Source organism: Augochlora pura, chromosome 8 (assembly GCF_028453695.1).
Source record: "Augochlora pura isolate Apur16 chromosome 8, APUR_v2.2.1, whole genome shotgun sequence".
NCBI classification, from domain to species: Eukaryota; Metazoa; Arthropoda; class Insecta; order Hymenoptera; family Halictidae; genus Augochlora; species Augochlora pura.
This window is the reverse complement of record NC_135779.1, coordinates 13,143,484-13,163,671: the sequence shown is the minus strand read 5'-3', so window position 1 is coordinate 13,163,671 and position 20,188 is coordinate 13,143,484. Positions and strand designations below refer to the sequence as shown.

The 20,188-nt window shown below is 38.4% G+C and overlaps 1 protein-coding gene across 1 annotated transcript in view; it reads left to right on the top strand.

Moving 5' to 3' along the window:
• The first annotated feature begins 622 nt into the window (after window positions 1-622).
• The window catches only part of LOC144474534 (uncharacterized), a 42,476-nt gene continuing 22,910 nt past the window's right edge, over window positions 623-20,188 (top strand). The window contains exons 1-2 of the mRNA XM_078189475.1: window positions 623-1,611; window positions 2,237-3,383. Coding sequence (XP_078045601.1) covers window positions 2,443-3,383 — 941 coding nt within the window. The 5' untranslated portion in view covers window positions 623-1,611; window positions 2,237-2,442. The remainder of the gene's footprint in view (window positions 1,612-2,236; window positions 3,384-20,188) is intronic.

Here is a 20,188-nt window from a genome sequence, read left to right as displayed (position 1 = left end):
ACATCATCACAGAATGTGAAAAAATAAATAGGAATAACAAATTTGTATACAGAGCAAGAAGATATGCATGTAATGGATTCGAATAAAAATAAATAGTAATTAATTTAGATCATAAAACATATTATACTTGGAGACTGAGAAAATACATAGAACTTTTTTCTAATTCAATCAGTTTATTTTACAAGTATTGTATTTATATAAACTTTTAAATTTATTTCCTCCCATTCTAGAATACAATTATGCATTTATTCAATTGCTATGGGAATATATAAAATATCGTGTCAATGATTTTAAAAATCAATATATAAATAAATGTATTATTCGTAATACATAAAACATCTCTGAAGACGAATTTAAAATTCGCGCCATTATGGAAAGTTACCACGGGATCGATTATTGGTCTTCGGTAATTGCTAATGCTTCTGATAAATGAGCAAACATTAATTAACAAATATATCCTAAACACGTAAACACATACGAATACAGACTTATTCAAATGATTGAAAACCAGTGAATTCTTTCAAAAGAAAAATCAACCGCTGACGAATTGTTAGCGTACATTTCGACGGCAGCCATTTTGTTGAAAACACGCGCGCGCGGCTTGGCCACAAACAAAAAGTAGTCAGTGTGCTACAGTGCTGTGAGAACGTAGAATTTTTCAATCGTGGGAATCTTTTCGGTCGACTTTTTTACTTGGATTGTGTCATAACCTTCGATCAAAGTTCCCCGACAGTGAATATCGTGCTGATAGCTTACGAAAGGCGTCGCTGTCAAAGAAACGTGTGAACGCGTTTGATTGGTCGAAACAAAAAAATCCGCGAAGGTACCGACTACATGAAATGCCACATAATACGAAAGAAGCGAAATAGTGAGCACCTACGACTGGATCGATCGTGTTTTCAATACTATTCCTTATAAAAATACGGATTCCAATAATATTTGAACCGTGAATATCTAAGATACCTACACTGCGAATGAACCAGTGTCAGCACGTCGGAGTACTATAATGCATGACGCACAGGGAACACAAACATGCACACATAAACGCACACTTAAAAGTAGTAGAGGTCACTAGCCTTACGCACTACAGGGTCGTGTTCTCGTTTTACCTACGTACCGTGGAAACTTCTTTTAAGCATACCACATTATTGTCCTGATCTGATTATTTCCGTGACCGTCAGCCATAATGCAAAAATAAGAGCACACTTTGTGGACGCAAGAGGGGCGAAGGGAAAGAAAGAGAAGGAGATAGAAAAGAAAAGAGACAACAGAGTTGATTGACACGTCCCTGTGGTTTTATAAACTCTTCCCAGTGCGCAGTATTTAATGTACAATCGATTCAATCATTCTTTAAAACGACAATTATCTCTATTTAACGGTACCGATGGTCATTATCGTTTCATTCCTACGTTCTCTCGTTTCACTGTCGTAACCAAATTGTCAAAGGGAGGATAAGTGAGGTTATGAACGTGTCGGCCAATAATGTTATACTTCGATTGTGTCATTAAGTAACTCACAAGTCAAACAAATGTCACGGTTTTGTCGAAAGTGCAATTGACGTTGTGATACAAAGTGCACCCTTCGCTATACGGTGACAACGTACAATTCAAGGTAATTCGGTATTTGTAAAACGTACAACGCAATTATCCTAACCTTTTGTTAAGTATTCGCTTTGAATGATAACGTACGATAAAAATTTTACATAAATATACAATTTCTTAACATAAGTTATCAAATTTTAATCAAACTGTTTCCTTTTATTTCTAAAAATAATTATAAAATAACAATTCTGCAAATAATTATGGTGATACGAATGTTTGGACATCATTGATGCAGATCTTTTTTATGCAATACCAACATACTTAATTATTATATATTCTATGTTAATGCGACAAGCTGCATGCATATTCAGTGAATGTTGCAAATTGTTTTGCCCCAATTTGCAACTAATACTGCCTAGTACATAAAACTACATGAAATTTATATTAAATATGAAAAGTAAACGGTATAGATACTTGAAATCAATATATATTCAATACATTTTTGTTCTTACTTACAATATATTACTTTCTATATCATGAAATGAATCTAACCTAAAAGCAATAGGTAACTCAGCATATCCGTGATCGCTTTTATCGACTGTCTGTTGACTCAATTTTTTTATCCGAAATAATTCGATATATTATATATGACGGCACATTGTTTATTGTTCTAACTTCTTGTTTTTGTTTTTCAGAATAAAAAATGAAGAATACGTGTGAATAATGACGTATATTTTCTTAAAATGAAGAATAAATAACTTCGTCTTATGAGATCTGTGGATAACTACTCATATGATAACATGATCACGTAAAAGTGAAAATATTGTCAAGCTTCGTTTTTTAAAATGTTTGTACATGTTAAATTACTACTGAAGTATCTTTGAAAAAAAGGAACGTAATAATGGCGGATACTAAAACAGAGAATACGGATTTGAAAAAAGCAACTAAAGCTTTAGATACATTAAATGACTTAACTACTTCTAAAGATGATGTTGAGGAAAGTAAAAAACATGTGAACGATATTCCCAGAGAAAATAAAGTGGAAGTGAATGACACTTTTCAAAAGAAATCCGAGTTGATTAATGATGTTGATATGAAGGAATCTAATAAAGAAATTGGTGTTGATGATTTAAAGACTGAAAATGTGGCATCTAAAAATGAGGATGAATCTGGAACTTCTACTAAAGAAGAAGAAATATTGAGTATGGAGCATGAAGAAACAGATCAAAAAGCAGAAAAACCCAACTCCGATGACACAATTAAAAAAGTTAATGATTCGCAGTCTGCAAATACAGTCTCTGAAGAAGAAAAGACATTAAATGAAATATCAAAAGTGGTACATGAGGGCTTGAACACAGAAAACATTCTTAGTCCTGTTACAAAGTCTAAAGATATAGAGGAGGGAGATGAAAACATTGCAGATGAAAGCAAACAGAAGACAGAGGAAGAATCAAAAACTGAAAATGCTGTAAAGGAGACACCTAGTGAGAAAGTAAATGTTCCTCTAGAAATCGAAGTTAAACAGAATATAGAAGAAGTAGAACATGCAGAGTGTGGAATTGTAGGACCACCCACAACCGTTAGTGAACTTATTCATGAAGAAGAACTGAGAGCAGAATCTGCATTATCGACTGATTCAAAAGTTCAAGATCATGTTGCTGAATGGGTTCGAGAATTAGTAGCAGTGGATGAGGAAGAAACTCCTGTTCAACATGTTGAAGAAGAGAAAAAAAATGTCAGGGGGAAGAGGACCAGAAAAAAGAAGAATAATGACATACTTGCCTTACCCACTAGAAAATCCCAGAGAATTGTTAGCAACATCATCAAAAAGAGTATTAAATGGTAAGTAACACCTACAATTTTTTCTACTAAATTTTATGCAAACTGGTATTTAAAATTATCAATACATGCGTAGGATTTTTACTAATTACAAAGTTATCTGAAATTCGATAATTTTATTATACAGAACTATAATTTTACATTGTTTAGTTCTCTTTGAAACTAAAATACTAGAATGAATATTTGCATTGCTGTGGCATCGTAGTTTCAGTTGCTAACATGAATGATCATTAAATAGTAAAACTTTGAAAGCATGAGTTAAATGTAATAATTATATTCATCTCGTAAGATGATAAAAATATATATTGAAGTACATTTGTACATAAAAAGTTAAAGAATTTTCTTGATGGATATCCATTTACCGAATATGGCTAAAATTATATTAAACAAACTAAAACGTTTCTGCCACCTCTCTAGCCATAATAATATTTAAAATTTGCAGAAATGAAGTACAACAGGTAGAGTGCATAAAAATTGCAGATGTAAGAATAATTACTATTTAGAATATGTACATTTTTCTTCAGCCAAGATTTATAGTCTCACAACCAATGACGATGAAATGATTTTTCAAACGATGATATTTCGATCAGTTTCTGTAAATGCTTACAGTTGGTACTGCAAAATGGATGGCTATGAGAAAAAATGTAGACTTCGTGTCACCTTCGCTACGGTGCTGCAATCGTTTTCGGCCGCGTTCTGCGATTGGAGAACGGTAGCTCTACAGGTACTAACAAATTCGATCGCGAAAATGTATATCAACACCGTCGGTCTATTTTCTTTTTTCGTTGTAATCGTCGATCCTATTCGAGATTGGAGTTATCGGCCGATAAAGACGGGATAAGAGAAACACTGACGAGCGCGCAAACGCGCTCTAACGACGTGGGATCAGGAAAGTGGGAGAGGAAGGAAAAAACGGGGAGAGAAATATTGACCGTAGAACGATAAGCAACACGGTAGTGTAGATAACAGGATGACTATTTCTGCCATCGTCGTCTCCTTCCTCCCGCTTTACCTACACTCCGCGGCGCACAGAAGTACATCCTCCCTGCTTCCTCCTCCTCTCCCGATCTTCCTATTTTCTTTTCCGTCCGTTTCTTCATTCTTAAACAAACACGTGGCATCTGGTTATCTACAAGATAATACCGATCAGTATACGAGCGTTGTTTGGTATCGCCGTGGCAGGAAATGCAACAAGAGCGACAATCGAGTTTGGTCGTTAACCCTTCGCCGCTTGGAATTGTACTTCCTTGAATTGATTGGTTACTCGGAAATCTTGCGCTTCGAACGCCATCCGACTCTTGGTTTCTAAATGATCAAACTACGTATTTATTTATATATTACTGTAGAATGGTATTTGAACTTTGATACGACCTTCTGTTTAAATTGCTGGTTAATTTATGTTAAGAACTGGAATTACTGATTTTTGTAAAGCGAGCATTCTTCTTTCTATTATTTTTGATATGTATAGGTATGGTTCGAAATTAATTCAATGATGGAAAATTATTTTCGTTAGTGTGATTTAAAAATGTGTAGAACTTCAAAGAGATTTTATATTCTATATTTATGACAGATTGCCAAGTTCTCTTCAACTTCAAATTACATACATCCACTATGTTTAATTTTTAAGTTTTGATATCATCGCTTGGCATTTACTTTCACGTTATAATTAATAAATGGGAAATTAGAGTGGATTAACGTGCATCAGGAATATAACATCTAGTTCGGAAATTAATGCAAACATTACATGTTCAAATTTGTTGGAGTACCAACAAGCATGTGTTTATTTTATATTTAAAAATTACTCACAACGTATAAGCAAATATTCTATTAATTTTTCTTGTGACCATATCAAAAAATTGTAAGACAACCAAAATTTTTAGGATAATTTTTCCATTTTTTAGTGGAATTTATTAAATTATAAGATCCGCTATAAATGTTCCAATTATCTGCGTTATATGAAGATTAAATGAGACTAACATGAAGGTCATGACACCAGCCATTACAATCTCGCGTTATTACTTCTACTTACTACACATACGTTAGTACCATCGATAATACTCATGATACTAAGGGTAGTAACACAATTCGCGTTTTGTTCTCGTAGCAAAATGGTGCAACGGAATATCCATTAACATTTCATTAATGAACCCAATACAAGGAAACTGAACATTGAAATTTTAAGTAAGGAAATAAGTAGATAATGTTGATTTTCCGTAGAAAATTTAAAGAAAAAGCGTGGAACAACATTATTCGTGGAAATTTAATATTAGTTAGATTTATTACACGCGTACTGTTGCAAATCAATATCATGTTTTTAACATCTATTTTTTGAAACACCATACATACATATTTTTTATTTTCAATTAAATTTTGCATATAACAATTGAAAAATAAATTATTAACTGCTAACAATTCCTCAAACGTACATATTTTTGGAAAAAAACTGCTTCATTAATATATTATATTATATAACATTTAATTATAAAATTATTGTTGCATACTTTCAACATTTTCATAAGATACTGTTGTAAGCTCCGACAATTGTCGGCAGAAGTTTATTTTAAATCACGGCCAGAAACTTTCTGGGAGCATTATCCAGTCACCCAACAGCCACCCAGAAGACGAACTCTGGTTGCACAAAAGATTCCATAGCCTTGTCGACGCGTTCAGCGACCATTGAGTGATTCAGTATACCGCGCAAGAGTAGTCTTCTTTCATGAGTACGAAGGCGGCTGGTACAGAGTGGTCATGGAATTGCTGACGGTATCTAAATTTTCTAAGGATTTCATTCCTACTGAATCTAAATCGTAACTACAATCCTTTTAATAAACTTGCAATATTGAGCAGTACAAACTTGAAAACATGACAATTTATTGTATACCAGTTTCGTAAAATTGTGGGACGTACAACAAGTCTAGAATAGACTGTGGATCTGTATGCAAAATAAGAATGATTTGTAAGGAACAGTGGTTAAATTGAAATTTTTATCTTTCATTAATAATGTCAATTAATTTCATTACTGTTTCAAATTACATCTATTCAAACAAATATTCAACTATGAATATTTTCTAAGACACTTTAGAAAATACTATAAATTATTTCTAATCTTGTGACAACGTTCGAATTCTTGTATCTTATTTCAACAATTGCAAATATACAGTGACTACTGAATAACTTTTCAAAAATCAGCCCCGATATCCTGGATCTTTTTGTGATGCTAGAGGGAATCGTTTAGTAGACAGTATCTAAAAAATGTTACCAAAATCGCAATTATATTATCTATTATATATTTGCCACAGATATGCGTGGATAAAATGCAAAACAGTGAAAATATCAGTAAAGTCTGGAACCTTGATACATTATTTTCAACATACGAGTTGAAATAAATTCCTATTTAATTTTTTTTTACTTGGAATTGAGGTAGAAAATTTATATTTTACGTAAAAACACACAGAGTTTATAACAGAAAGCATTGTTCTGTTTTTCCATTGTTCAACTTTCCGATACTGAATTTAGCATTCAGAAGAAAATATTTTTAACGCTCTAACAACTCCTTGCCCGCATGGATTCAAATCGAAGTATCCTCAAAAATACTTAATAATAATACTCTCAAACAATGCTCACCAAAAACTCCCCTATTTGTCTTACCAAATCGAACCATCCTCCATCGCAACCACGCGTTCGTCGCGCGCTTCTCACAAATACATAGTCAATCGGACTGCAGCTCATTTACCGCAATTACGAAGTAACTATCCAATTACGCGACATTATACGGTCCGCGGTACAAAGCCGGTCCACCGACTGTTTACGCGACGGATTTTCATTCTAGTTTTCAAAATCGATTGTATCTTCGTCGCGTCCGGGACGGCGTTGGCATCTCGCGCGCCGGTTAGATTTGCGACACCAGCGATCAGGTCTCCGGTGGCGTTCCCATAGGCTTCGCGAAAAGTACCATAATTATAGGTCGTCCTAATTCCATTAATTATTTAAAGCGTCCGTTTGCTTATCCAGCGTTTGAAAGAGCGCGGCACCGAGGTCTGGTCCCAGGCCAAGGCTGGTCTCGCCCCGCAGCCCGGATGAAAGTGGAGCGGTCTGCGAGAGCGGGAGGGGCGTTAATCCCTGCGAACGGTACCATAGAAACGGTACCGGTGGGATCGTTACGTGTGCCTGCAGACCAGCGTCGAGCAACCACTCCGGGCTGCTCCGGTACCACCAGATATTCGCCGGTGTGCGTGCGTGCGAGCGTGCGTTCCTTCGTTTGTTCGTTCGTGCGTTCGTGCCTGCGTGCGTGCGTTCGTTCGAGCAAGAACCTACGATATAATCCAGTCCAAGGCCCCCTCCTAAGAAAAGGGGAAGGTCTTCTTTGTCCCTTGGTCCCTCGGGCAAAGGACCGCAGCCAGATGTCGGCTGACGATCCTTGCGACTGCGTCGACGCTCGAGCGTACGCTTCCTTATCGGTGTACGATGGTGTGCTGTACACCACGATGTCTCCGATGTAGGCGTACGCACGCGTCGCGTTTCGTCGCCGAAGCATGCTCACGGGTATTGCGTATCCTTCGTGGGTATTTTTGGTGACCGTGTACAAGTTGGTTCCTTTGCTCACGAATTCCTGGCCGGCGACTACCGGAGAGACGCTCCTCCACCAAGGGGACGAGGCCGAGGTTATATTGCCGAGGACGTTCGACGCTCGCTCGGTCTCTCAGGGTGTGCAATAAAACTTGGCCCGAACTTCGGGGGACAGGAAAATTAATGAGAACGAACGGGATGGAAGTCTTGTAGCCCAATTAGTTTTTCTCTTTTGTGACCGGCCCTCTGTATTTTCACCTATTCAGCAGCCCCGTGTTGTCGGGGCTGCTTCCACGACTTGCCAAGTCTTGGTTTTTAGATTGCTCGTTTGTTGTTTACCACTTACCATTTTCTCACCGTTACAATGGTTAGAATTTCTTCGAATCCAGTAATCTCTTTGAAGAAAAAGAAATATTTTTAATTTTCATTCTTATTTATTATTATATTGACATTGCAGGAGCAATTTAAATGTAAAAGCTCAGTGAGGAGATATAATAGAGATTTATAACAGAAAACATAATTCATAATAATATATTTATAATAATAATATATTTTGTTATAATTGTAGTTAAAGGAGTCTATTTTATACTCAAATGGAACTAAAATTCTGAACTGGCTTATTATTAAATTTTAATAATATTTTTTATAAAATTTTATATTTTCTTCTTTCTAAATTCTGATAAAGTACTGATAAGTTCTTAACAACTTCAATTATATAATATTGTCAAATATGTCTCTAGATATGTGGGTATATTGATTTAATATTGTCTTCTTCCCTCTGCTGTGGTACCAGCCCAAGATGCTGTCGCACACTCCCGCATGATACCACGTCTATACTCAATCACTTCTTTTACATAACGTGACTTATATCAAGAAATCCTATCTTTGTTTCTGTTTAGAAAATTACTTCCATAGGTAGGACGAAAGCCTTGATACCATTCCATAAAAGCTGCGCAACAGTTACATTCTAATAATTACATTCTTTTTACAAAGATTTTTATACTACAGAAGCGACCAAAGTACTTGCAACTCTTAACAAAAATTATTAATATTAATTTTGTTACTAAAAAGCAAGTCAAAAATAATAATATATGTAGTTAGTAGTAATAACATATATTATGATCGTCATGAGACTGCGCATGATATTTTCATGAAAATATTTTCCGTAAAGTGAAACGTTGAGGGGCTGTTTTCTCTGATAAAAAAAAATGGTTTTTTAAAATTTATAAAAATTCTTTGCTTCCTACACCGTTCTAAAATATTGATTATTTCAATGCAAACTATATCGAAACTTTTCAGCTTGCAATATAAATGGCTTTAAAAATATAATTATTACTAAACTGCAGTTATATCGTTTGCTGTCTAAAGGATCATTCATTATTAAAATATGGTAAAAATGCTAATATTCATTGTTAATTTGTAAATTCTCTTGTACTTTGCTAATCTACATATACCATAATCCCGTGAAATCTGCAGTCTATTTATTACAGTGTTCAAGCGAATAAATCCTATGCACATAAGAAACGAAGATAATACTATTGGTATAACCGCGGATTTCTACGGAAATTTTCATTTTCACGAATTGTTTTACGAAAATATGAAAATGACGGAGTTTCTACCATCAACTAACAAACTCCTTGTGGCAAACGTAAAATTATAATACAATTACTTTTGGTTAAAATATATGTTTACTTGCATTCTAGAAATTCGCATATATTAATAAATGCAACAAGGCCCGCAGTCTAATTATTACAGTGTTCAAGCGCACAAATTCTATAGAAACAAGGAAAGCAAATAATTTTATTTGGATATTCAATTAAAGCAACACGCGATGAGGATCGCGTTTCCCGTGAATATTATTTCATAAGCGCGTGTATATGGCGTTTGTTCGTGGCAGCCGGCTCTTCAAGATTTTTCGAGCGTGCGTGGTGGTACCAGTTTGACGGCGGATGGTAAACCGCGTTTACCCAGAAGGGACTCTCTTTCACTGGTATCTAGCCTCTTCGAGGACCCTTCTTCGATGGTATAACGATTGTTTCTTGGAAATTTCTAGGTATCGAACACCGAAGTTCGCCGTTTTAAACAGTTCCCTGCGTGGCCTTGGGGTTTTGGTACCTGAATCCATAGAAATGCTTTGTCTTGGAGGGATCGGGACGGTCCCCGCGGTCAACTCGACGGATTTCAAAGACGACCCAATACAGAGTTTTCAGCGTTTAATGCGTTCCTGGCAGTTTACTTGCAAGAAATATTGGCAATAACGGTGGTGTCCTCCCTTGCAAATCGTTCGCACAGACTTTCTAAGGAGAAGATCGAAATTGCTCGAGGAATATCGCTTATTGTCTTCGTTCGGATTTCATAGGACCCGCCGTAGTTAAATTTGTTATTACCGTAAAGGACACGTAGACCTTCAAACGGTTCCATATACGTCAGAGTTACTTTATTTAGAATATAATCCATCTTTCGTCGATTCTTCGGAACTCGATCGAAATTGGAGAGCTACCGTCTCATCCGGCCGGGTGACCTCAATCTCGATCCGCGTGGATGTAGGAAGATCGAAGCGAAGCTGCGTAGGCCGCGAAATTCGTGGATCTGCTGGAATCCATTGGCTCTGTCCGGCCATTTCGGTTTCCTGGAACTCGTCGAAATTCCAGAACGAATTAAGATTAACAGTAGCGTGACCGATGCAATCGGTATTTACATCAGGAATTAACTTGTCGCGCAGAATCACGGAAAGGGATATTAATTATTCATATAACAATCTTTAAATAGAAAGTCAGCAGTGTCTGAGAACCACCATGTGCAACGGGTCGTCGATACGTACTTTCGTTATAGCCCTGTCGAGCCATAAACATACAATATCGTACCTATATAAAACTATAAAATCTCAATACCATCGAGATCGTCGAAAATGTGAAGAAAGCAAATCAAGAATATAAAATGTCGGCGCAATAGCTACGGTACCAAGTTATATAAATCACGGTAGTCGCTGTTCCCCAGTTTCTGAAAGAAGATAGAGAAATGCCTCGGGAGCCCAAAGAGGTCGAAGGTTAAACTCACGATTCAATAAAGCAGGACGATCTAACGAATAATTACCATAAATTATTCGTTCCGACAAACGTGCGCGGCTCCTGGTATCGGTATCCTTGTTCTGATATCTGGCGTAAGGTATAAATAAAATATTAGTGATCGAAGTCACGTAATACCGGCGAGATCCTCGCGGAGCGTCACTATGTCCGACCTATATGACCAGATAGAGATCGAGAACGAAGACAACAGGAGGTATTATTACCATAAGCACAACGCCTCGCGCCGACGATTCACCGGACAAACACGAGGAAAAAATATCTATTGTTGGGTCGACTTCGACCTCAGTGGTACTCCGGTAGAAGGTGACGTTTTCATTGGTCTTTGATCTTTGGTATCCTGGTAACGCAGGAATGACGTCACCCAGTGATCCAAGCCCGGTCGGTTACCATCCGTTCTCATCGTGCAATACCACCACCCTCAGGCGTGCCTTGCAGCCCCTGTGCGTCGCACCACCACGGTCATCCCCCTCCTGGAAATCCCCCTCGCGATTTCGCCCTCCAAACGGGCTCTGACCCCTCTTGCGCTATCGCGTTTGTAGCAATAACGAGAGCAAAGAACGGCACGTCCCCAATGCCGCTGCGAGACGCATCGGGTTCCATCCTCCGAAGCGTACGACCGCCCGTTTCAACCCTTTCCCCTCGACAGTGGAAAAGATAGAGGTCGTCGCCAGAAGCTCTCGCAGGTTGTAAGCGATCCGGTGACCGTGATCGAACTGGTGTATCTACAATTTGATAACTGTTCTCCAACAGCGGTTGCCATTTCACTCTTAAAACTGTATGAAACTGCATAGAACTACGGCGATTTCCATTGATATTCTCTCTTCTTTTAAACCGTAATAACCTTTTTCAAACTGGACTAAATAACCTGAATTTTTTTAAATAATAGAGGGACTGGATTATCGAACAATGACTAAAATGCTGTTTAAAAATTTTTTTTATCGGTAGTGATGACAAAACGATGTGTCCTTTTGTCTGGATTTATACCGAAAATTTAAAAAATGTTTATATGCGTGCTGAAAATCTCATTGAAATCGGTTAACACAGTATTAAGATGCCAACGTTGAGTTGTCAGATTTCTGACAACTGCGATTTTTGCAATTCTTAATTCTTCACAGCTCGTATCGAGGCTAAATTTCGATGAATTAGAACTACATATATTGAACTATACATAACTATGTATAGAACATCGCATATGTTATACATATATGTTATATACAATTTGCTAATTGAGAACAAAAATGTTTTCTGTTGTAAACGAAATTCAAGATAAAAGTACTAAAAGAAATAGTAAAATCATGAAAGTTAAATCGATTTGAAAATCTGCTGGTTTGCATTATAATTCTTTGTATGGAACTCCTCTTGGTTTTGAGCACGCTGTTCCACACAACAGTGTCGGCCGCCATTTTGAATACCCCTATACTAGCCTTGCTTGAATATGAAACCAGTCTTCATCAGGTGGTACTCTATTTAACAAGGCGCAGGGTTAAATTCTCCTAAATGTGACACGACAAGTTCTGCCAACATGGACGACTAGAAAAAAATTATCTGTTGAGTCTGCATACAAATTTAGTATTTGTAAAATTATTTTTCTTTCGTTTAAATGTTGTAATGGATTTTTGGAATAGATCATGTAATATTCAAATTTTTAAATCGATTATTATCCACAGTTATACTTGTTATTTTTTGACACTTTATTCTTTAAATTTGGTTAGCAAACAATAATAACGTTAATTAACGATCTTTCGAAGTAAAGTGAACATACACAAAGTTTAAATAGTTACATACAAATTATTCGTCTCGACAAAGCTGCAGTGAAGATAGTTTATTTAGAAAATAATTCTAAAATATCTTTGCACTCGATGTAACATGGTGTATTTAAAATCCGTAATTGAATGAATTAATTTTCTATTTCATGATTTAGTCAAATTGTAAACAATTCCTTCAGAACTTTCTCTGGTTCTGATATATAACTATTTTTTTTAAATTTTATCCCTGAATTTTCTAAAAATCGTATGCAAATATACCGCATCGCGTTTTGGTACACGAGTCTCTGGTTCCGACAGTGTCTCTTCGACGCGATGGAAACCTCGGCTTTGTAACCGATAACGGGGACAAAGAAAGAATGAATTAAACATAACTTCGTACAGCCGATCGAGTGGTCATACTTTATACATTACTAACGACGTAACTACACGGCGATGCCATTCGGTCAGTTCTTCCTTAGCGTAAATGTAACACGTTTTTCTGACATTTTTCCTCTAAACTGACAACAAGCAAATAAATCAACGTTTAATTGTCCACTGATGCACACACAGTTACACAGTACAATAAAACGCGCTCTTACGCTGTGTCTTCCAAAAGCCAATGTTCAGTTGAAGCAACAGCTGCTCGGATTTAATGGGATATTATGTTGATTTCGTTGACTCATTAAACTTAAGACACTGGAAAAGAAGATTAATATACACATAATAATTCTTCGAACTTAAAAGAATAGTGATTTCGACATTCGTATATAAATGATACCTTTCGTTGCATTCTTTGGAGTTTCTTAATTAATTAGTCGCGAACTATAAATATGTAATATATAAAAATGTGGATATTAACATAACTATAGTATTTTGTTGCATTTGGTTATAAGACATTTTTGCACGATTTTTTTTTTAATTGTTCGCGAAATAGAAATTCATACAGAGATCTGTAAGTATTAATTATTAACTTGTGGATTTTGATGGGAAATAAAAATTATCAAGATGCAAAAGCTATGTGGACATTTCTTTCTTTCTTAATAATCGTAATAAATCGATTATAATACAACAGTATCTTGAAGTTAAGTCTAAGTGTGTTTTGGTAAATATTTAACCGAATTTTTAGAAAAATTCGAGTATGACACTTTATAAACGCGGTACCAGTTAAAGAGTACATAACTCTTTGCAGTCTGAGCTATTCGAATTCGAAATCTGAAATAGCTTTTTTGATCTGTATGTTAACTTTCTATAGCCTAATGCATTTTATACGTATAAAATTAAATGTTGTTACGCTTTTAATAGATTTTTAAATTTCAAAAAGTTGACTATGTTGAAATTATTTTGGAACATGGCGTAATGATTTTTAATGATACCATGCATTTTATGGTTCGAATGCAAAGAATTAAAAATTGTTACTTCTCGAGATCGAAAAGCCAGCTAGTAAAAGTAATTTAAATTTCAACTATCCATGTGTAAACGAAAGATTCGAAAGGTGCGATCTACTGCGACGTAGCCTCGAGTTAGGCGCTCTAATCCGTGCAGGCGTCGAGATCGATTCGGCTCATCAATGGTTCTGTTGAAGTCGGACCTAGCTATCGCGCTGTCCGCGAGACACCGGCGTCTCTGCAGCGACTCGAAAGCATCCGTCGTGACGGATTCGGGAAGCCACTCGAATTCTCCGGAGACTTGGGTGGACGGACCGGGGCAGGTTTTGGCAGGCAGGCAGTCAGGCACAGTCAGAGGCAAGCAGCGCAGGCAAAGAGAGGGTGGTTTGGACTTCGGTTCGGATGGCGGGTATTGATCCTAGCGAACCTAGCAGCGGGGTAGCCGGGACCCCGCCTCAAGGATGAAGGGTGTCTCCCCTTCTCTCTCGTCCCCTCTCGCTTGAGCTCAACTGTCAGCCAGTGTTAAAGCGAGACGAAGATAGGAAGAACCACGTGAGTGGGGTGGTTGCCCCTTAAGAGAGAGGGGTGAACCACCTAGAGCGCGCCGTGTACCAAAGATACCATCCCTTAGGCCGCTGTAATAAGCGGCCGAAGTGGCCGGAAAACAAGCCGAGGGGCGACCTGGAGACGATGGAAAATCTCGAGAAGCCAGGTGAGCCCATCGAAGCCACCTTTCCGCCGTTTCCGTCGTCAATATTCCGCTAGGTCGATCCTTCTTTTCTTCTGACCCTCTGTCCCGACCGCCTGGAGAACCGACGCGACGCGTCTCTTCCACCACGCACCCGGTTGGGATCTCGGTTTCCGTTTCGTCTACACTGGTCTCGCCGGTAGTACGTCGCGCTCGACTATTACCGAAAATTTACCTGTTCCAAATATTCCTGCGACAAGATAGCGTTAGTCAGGTGTTCGATTTCTGTGCCTTTGGTTTCTTTTATCTTCCTTGAATAAGACATATTAAGTTTTTCTATTGTTTTATTTTGTTCATCTTTGATTAAAAAAATTGTATATGTCTTATTCGATAGATATAAAGTTAATTGTATCCAAAACAAACCAAAAGCAGTTGGTCACCCCACAGTAATCGACTCTACTACCCTACGTGTCTTCTTCTTTTTCTAATGGCGCGGGCATGCAACAATCAGGACCGACGACGAAGACGACAATGATGGACCGTAGAATAACTAGTAAGGGATCGGTGACGTCACGGTTTTATCTATGGTAACGCAGATACATTTTCTTGCGTGCGAATACCTCGAGCAGTGAGTCACTTTCTCCATTGACGTACTTCCTCGCCTGCTACGCCCGCATGCTCCGCTGATCATAAGTAGACAGGATTAAATGAGCGTGCTTCTGCAGCAGTGTGCTTTGAAAATCATTTTCTTTGAGCGCTGATTATTTCATAACGAGACTTACCTTTCTGTCGCACGCGAGTCCCAGGACACGTGATATTATCGACGCGGGTGGATCAGATCGTTTTAGAAACGGACCACTTAAGTCAGCATCTTTAACGCGGTTCATACGATATCGAAAACAATTGAGATTACTCGAGAGCAGGAAGATAGAGAGATAATCGTTGGTACCATTTTCGTAGTCGACTTCAGGAAGGAGCGCCATTCGATCTTCGCGTGCTCATGGAGACGGCTGAACTACGCATGCTCCGTTCATGCTCAGGGTCTCGCACGTGAAGATACATTAGCACCAAGCACATTGAGCTACCATTATGGATTCTGGTGTGCTGAACGCATTTCCAATGATCTTGCAATTATTGGTACCCCGTGGTAGTAACTGTATTATGTTAATTTTTATATCTTGTTCATACATTATCTCCCAAATTTGATGCTATAATTGTAGCTGCAGTATTGTAATTTAGTATTATTACCATCTGTCGATTACTAACTGAAATAGAAATATTGAAACCTGAGTTTAAACAATATTGTAGTTGCAAGTGTACATAAATATGGGCACGAATATTCGCTAAAAAAATTTATTACAATAATCTTCAAATTGTAATAAATAACGTACTTCTATTGTCTTTTCTTATCCAATTAAATGAAAAGTACGGAATCGTGAATCTCAACAATAATATAATTGCAAACGATATAATTGCAACTATTTTCTTTAAGAATAGTGTATTTAATAGGATCATGTTTATCAATACATTTTTTGGGATGAAATAATGGGATGATAATTAGGATAAATGGGATGAAAATTATTGAAACTTGGGAAAAGCAATATTAGTATTGTTAGTGGGCAATTTGCAACAATTTTCTCTATAAAAAAAAAATCTATTCGATAACACCGGTAGACAACAAAACCTTTAACACGTTTATCAATACGTTTTCCACCGACACAATAACCTCGTATCAGTATCAATTGACTGTGGAACGCAGACACGTTAATTCGACAATGGAGTCGCTCGTAGAGAAACAGCATCGTCGGTGCTGATACAGTGCGGGCGAGTGCGCGCCACGAACCTATCGTCGTGTATTTCCGTCTAGCAGATAACGGGCTCGTAGATTAAAAGAAAAAGCGTTGAAATCGCGAGAAGCCTCGGATGTTGGCCGGCCCACGAGGCCAGGTTTCGTTCGTCCCACGAACAAGAGATTTTTCGACCTGTGGCTGAGTTACCGTGTAAAACAGGCAACGGAGAGTCGTCGCAGCTGCGCATCCTTCTTGGTCGTTCTCCAGGCAGCCGTGTCTGATGGCCCCGAGTCGGAGACGCCTCGGCTTATTTCCCTCCTGTGCCAGCTGTGCGGAGCGCCCGCACACAGGCTGCCCTGTTCAGACGAGCATCGACGACGAGGATGGACAAAGAACGGGACAGACTTACGGACACCTTTGCCGACAGAAGAAGGACAGGTCGACCGTTCTAGCCTTCGAGAGAGAGAGAGAGAGAGAGAGAGAGAGGCAGAACGTTAGGGGCGAAACGTGCTCTAGTAACCAAGACGGATAGAGACGAACGATTCTGTATTGTCGGCCGGGAGACGGAGACACGGCTTCCTTCTCGCTCTCTCTCTCCGTCTAGTTGGACCAAGGAAAGAAGAGGGAAAGAGGTGGGAGAGGGACGGAGCGAGAGAGACAACCCCGATCGGTTCATAGTGGGGTCAGGTTGCTGCAGAGGTTCGGTGGGGGGAGCGAGACCACCGGAAATCGGTCTGTCCTTATTCGAGAGCCCGCGTGAACCACATCGAAGCCTGGCTGGTCTTTCGTGCCTGCTTGCTAGCTGGCTGGCTGGCTGGCTGGCTGGATTGCTTGCTTGTTTGCTTGTTTGCCTGCCTGCTTCCTTGCTTGCCTCGCTTTGCTTTGCTGGTCTGTCTGCCTGTCTGCCTGTTCGCTTCTCCTCTTTTCGATGGCTTCGCTTTGGCTTTACGCGGTTGAAAAAGAGACGCGCTGCAGCACGCACCGGCGCAAAAACTCTCGATAACCACCGCGAAGATGTTTCCGTTGGCTGCCGCGGCTTTTGGTACCAGGACGTCCACCGTTTCTCCAAAATCATTCCCGAGAAAACGTTTTCGTCGGTCCGGTTGCGAGAAAGAGCGTCGGAAACGTGGGGGAGATACTTGTTCGTTGCAATGGTTATACGATACCGCGAAGGGGGAGAAGATCCTCGGCATGGACCGATGGGAAGCTGTTGCGTTACAGAGCGTTTACTTTGGAACTGGAGCATCTACACCGTACCTTATTAAAGACCTTTTGTTATTGCGCTCGCCGGTGAAATAGGGGATTATTTTTATGGCGTGGTAAAAGTGACGACAGGTACCTACTTTTCGATTTCAGACTTTCTTTTCTATATTACACTCCGTTATTACACTCCGATTCATTTCGTCGTTATCTTTTCAATTTCACTTATAATTGATTAAATTGAAGGGTTATTACATAAATGAATATATGAAATACAGAGCAGTTAAGGCACAGGAAGAATTTGAAAATACCTGTTGCATTATATTCACTGTATTAACATCGTTAAAAGAAGAAATACATTCTTATTTAAATTTTGTTCCGTGTAATCGATGATGAACATTTTGTAGTCGTGGTAACTGTTAACACTTTTTAGATGGTAATGGTTCAGTATTCGATGATACTGTGGTTCCTACTTGTGAAATTACTTTCGCGTTTCCTAAATAGTCTTATAACGGAACAAATGTTGGTAGCGGACGTGCCAATGTGGTACCAGTCAATATCACTTGAACAGACGTAATTCGTAAGATTGAAGGTAACGGGTGGCGTAAATTTCGAAGAAGCATGAGCCAATGCAAACACACGATATCGACCGTCGAACATTTGCTTATACTTTATTTCACTAAGGAGATCTTCCTATCGTACACAGAGAAGGCTGTTAATAGAACAACACCAAACCATTAATCCCACTAATACACGAAGGAACGTTTATTATCTGGTACGCGTGTCTTCATTATCAAACCAAAATGGCCGGCCTGGTGAACCGAGTATCACTATAACAGACTGTTAATTTGTTACGCTCGCCCTTGAGGATTCTCCTCAGACTAGTTCCTTGTCAGAGCGATATTGTATAATCTATCACGGATATCTATATTTTCTACGATCGAACTCGCATGCACTTCAAAAGATTCTCCATACGCTTAAGTGCTCGGCGAAGAATGACTAAATGACGTAAAGTTGCGCGAGTGGTTTAAGGCTCTTGGAACCATTGTCGATAGTCTTTACGCATAAATAGTTAACGCGTAAAGCGTACGATTTTATACGAAACCTATGGTGCACGACTTGTGCGCGTTCTCCATCTTGATTTGATAATTTATAGTTGGATGTTTCAGTCAAAACATAAAACATTATCCTATAGAGTTATTGGTAAATTTATTATTATTGTACCAATTCATTTTTGTGTATTCATTATTTGTATATTCGGACAAATTTTGCGTACACGGTTGACAGTTTATTTTCCGTCTCAGTTAAATCAAATAAGAAGTACTTGTGATATTTACGCAAATAAAAATTCCATATTTCATTCTAAATCAACTTTGGTATCGCTCAATCAAATGACGTTGACGAGTAAAAGATTAGACAACGTTCAACAACGAGATTTTATAATAACACGAAGAATGGTAGACGCTTCTATTAAGAGACTAAGTAATACATGGTCTCCACACCTGGTATGAAATTGATTTTTCAACACGTTCTTCAAGTTTTATGCATTAGAATATAGTTGCGTTTATAATTCGCCGAAAATGATCTCACACACGTAACGTTGGTAGTTTTAAAAGTCTGTGTACTGGACGTTCACTTAGAAATCAATTTTCCAATCTTCAATGGCTGAGAAAGAGTCGCTCCATTTATTCGGTGGTATAGATACGTTCGTCACCGCGCGATACTAAAATATACCGTTAATGGAGGCAACAGCATGAGTAATTTCCGGAGGAACAGAGTGTCGGATGAAGTATTTAAGGTATTGCGGATGATGAGGGTAGTTGTACGCCAACATCCCCGGAGACTCCTTGCTTATCGCCAGATCTCTCCCACTTCGGCACGGTTTTTTCATGTAAAAGATTCCCACTGTCGCAACACACTGTTGTCTTAAACAAACGCGCTTCCGAAATTGTCTCGCAGTTTTCTAAAACGTGCCAGTTCAGTTTTCTTCTTCAGGTGGCCAATTTACGGTGTTTTCTTGTATTCAGACAAATTAGCTTGACTTATTGATCGTGTATGGCAATACAGTTTCAGTTCGGTTACGATCGAACGGGGTCAAGTTCTCCTTCCTTTGTGCCACATAAGATGCCATGAGAACCTGATTAGCAGCAATAGGGGAGAAATAGTAATGTCTCCAATGAGACAATAGAGTTCTGTCTAGATGTCGACCGCTATCGTGTAGAAGACAATCTTGTGTCGTCAATGTTATCAACATTTTCTAATGTAAGCGAAAGATCGTGTAATTATTATCGAAGATTGTTCAAGGCATTTTGTAGAACCTATATTTCAAGTGTCAATACTTCAATTCT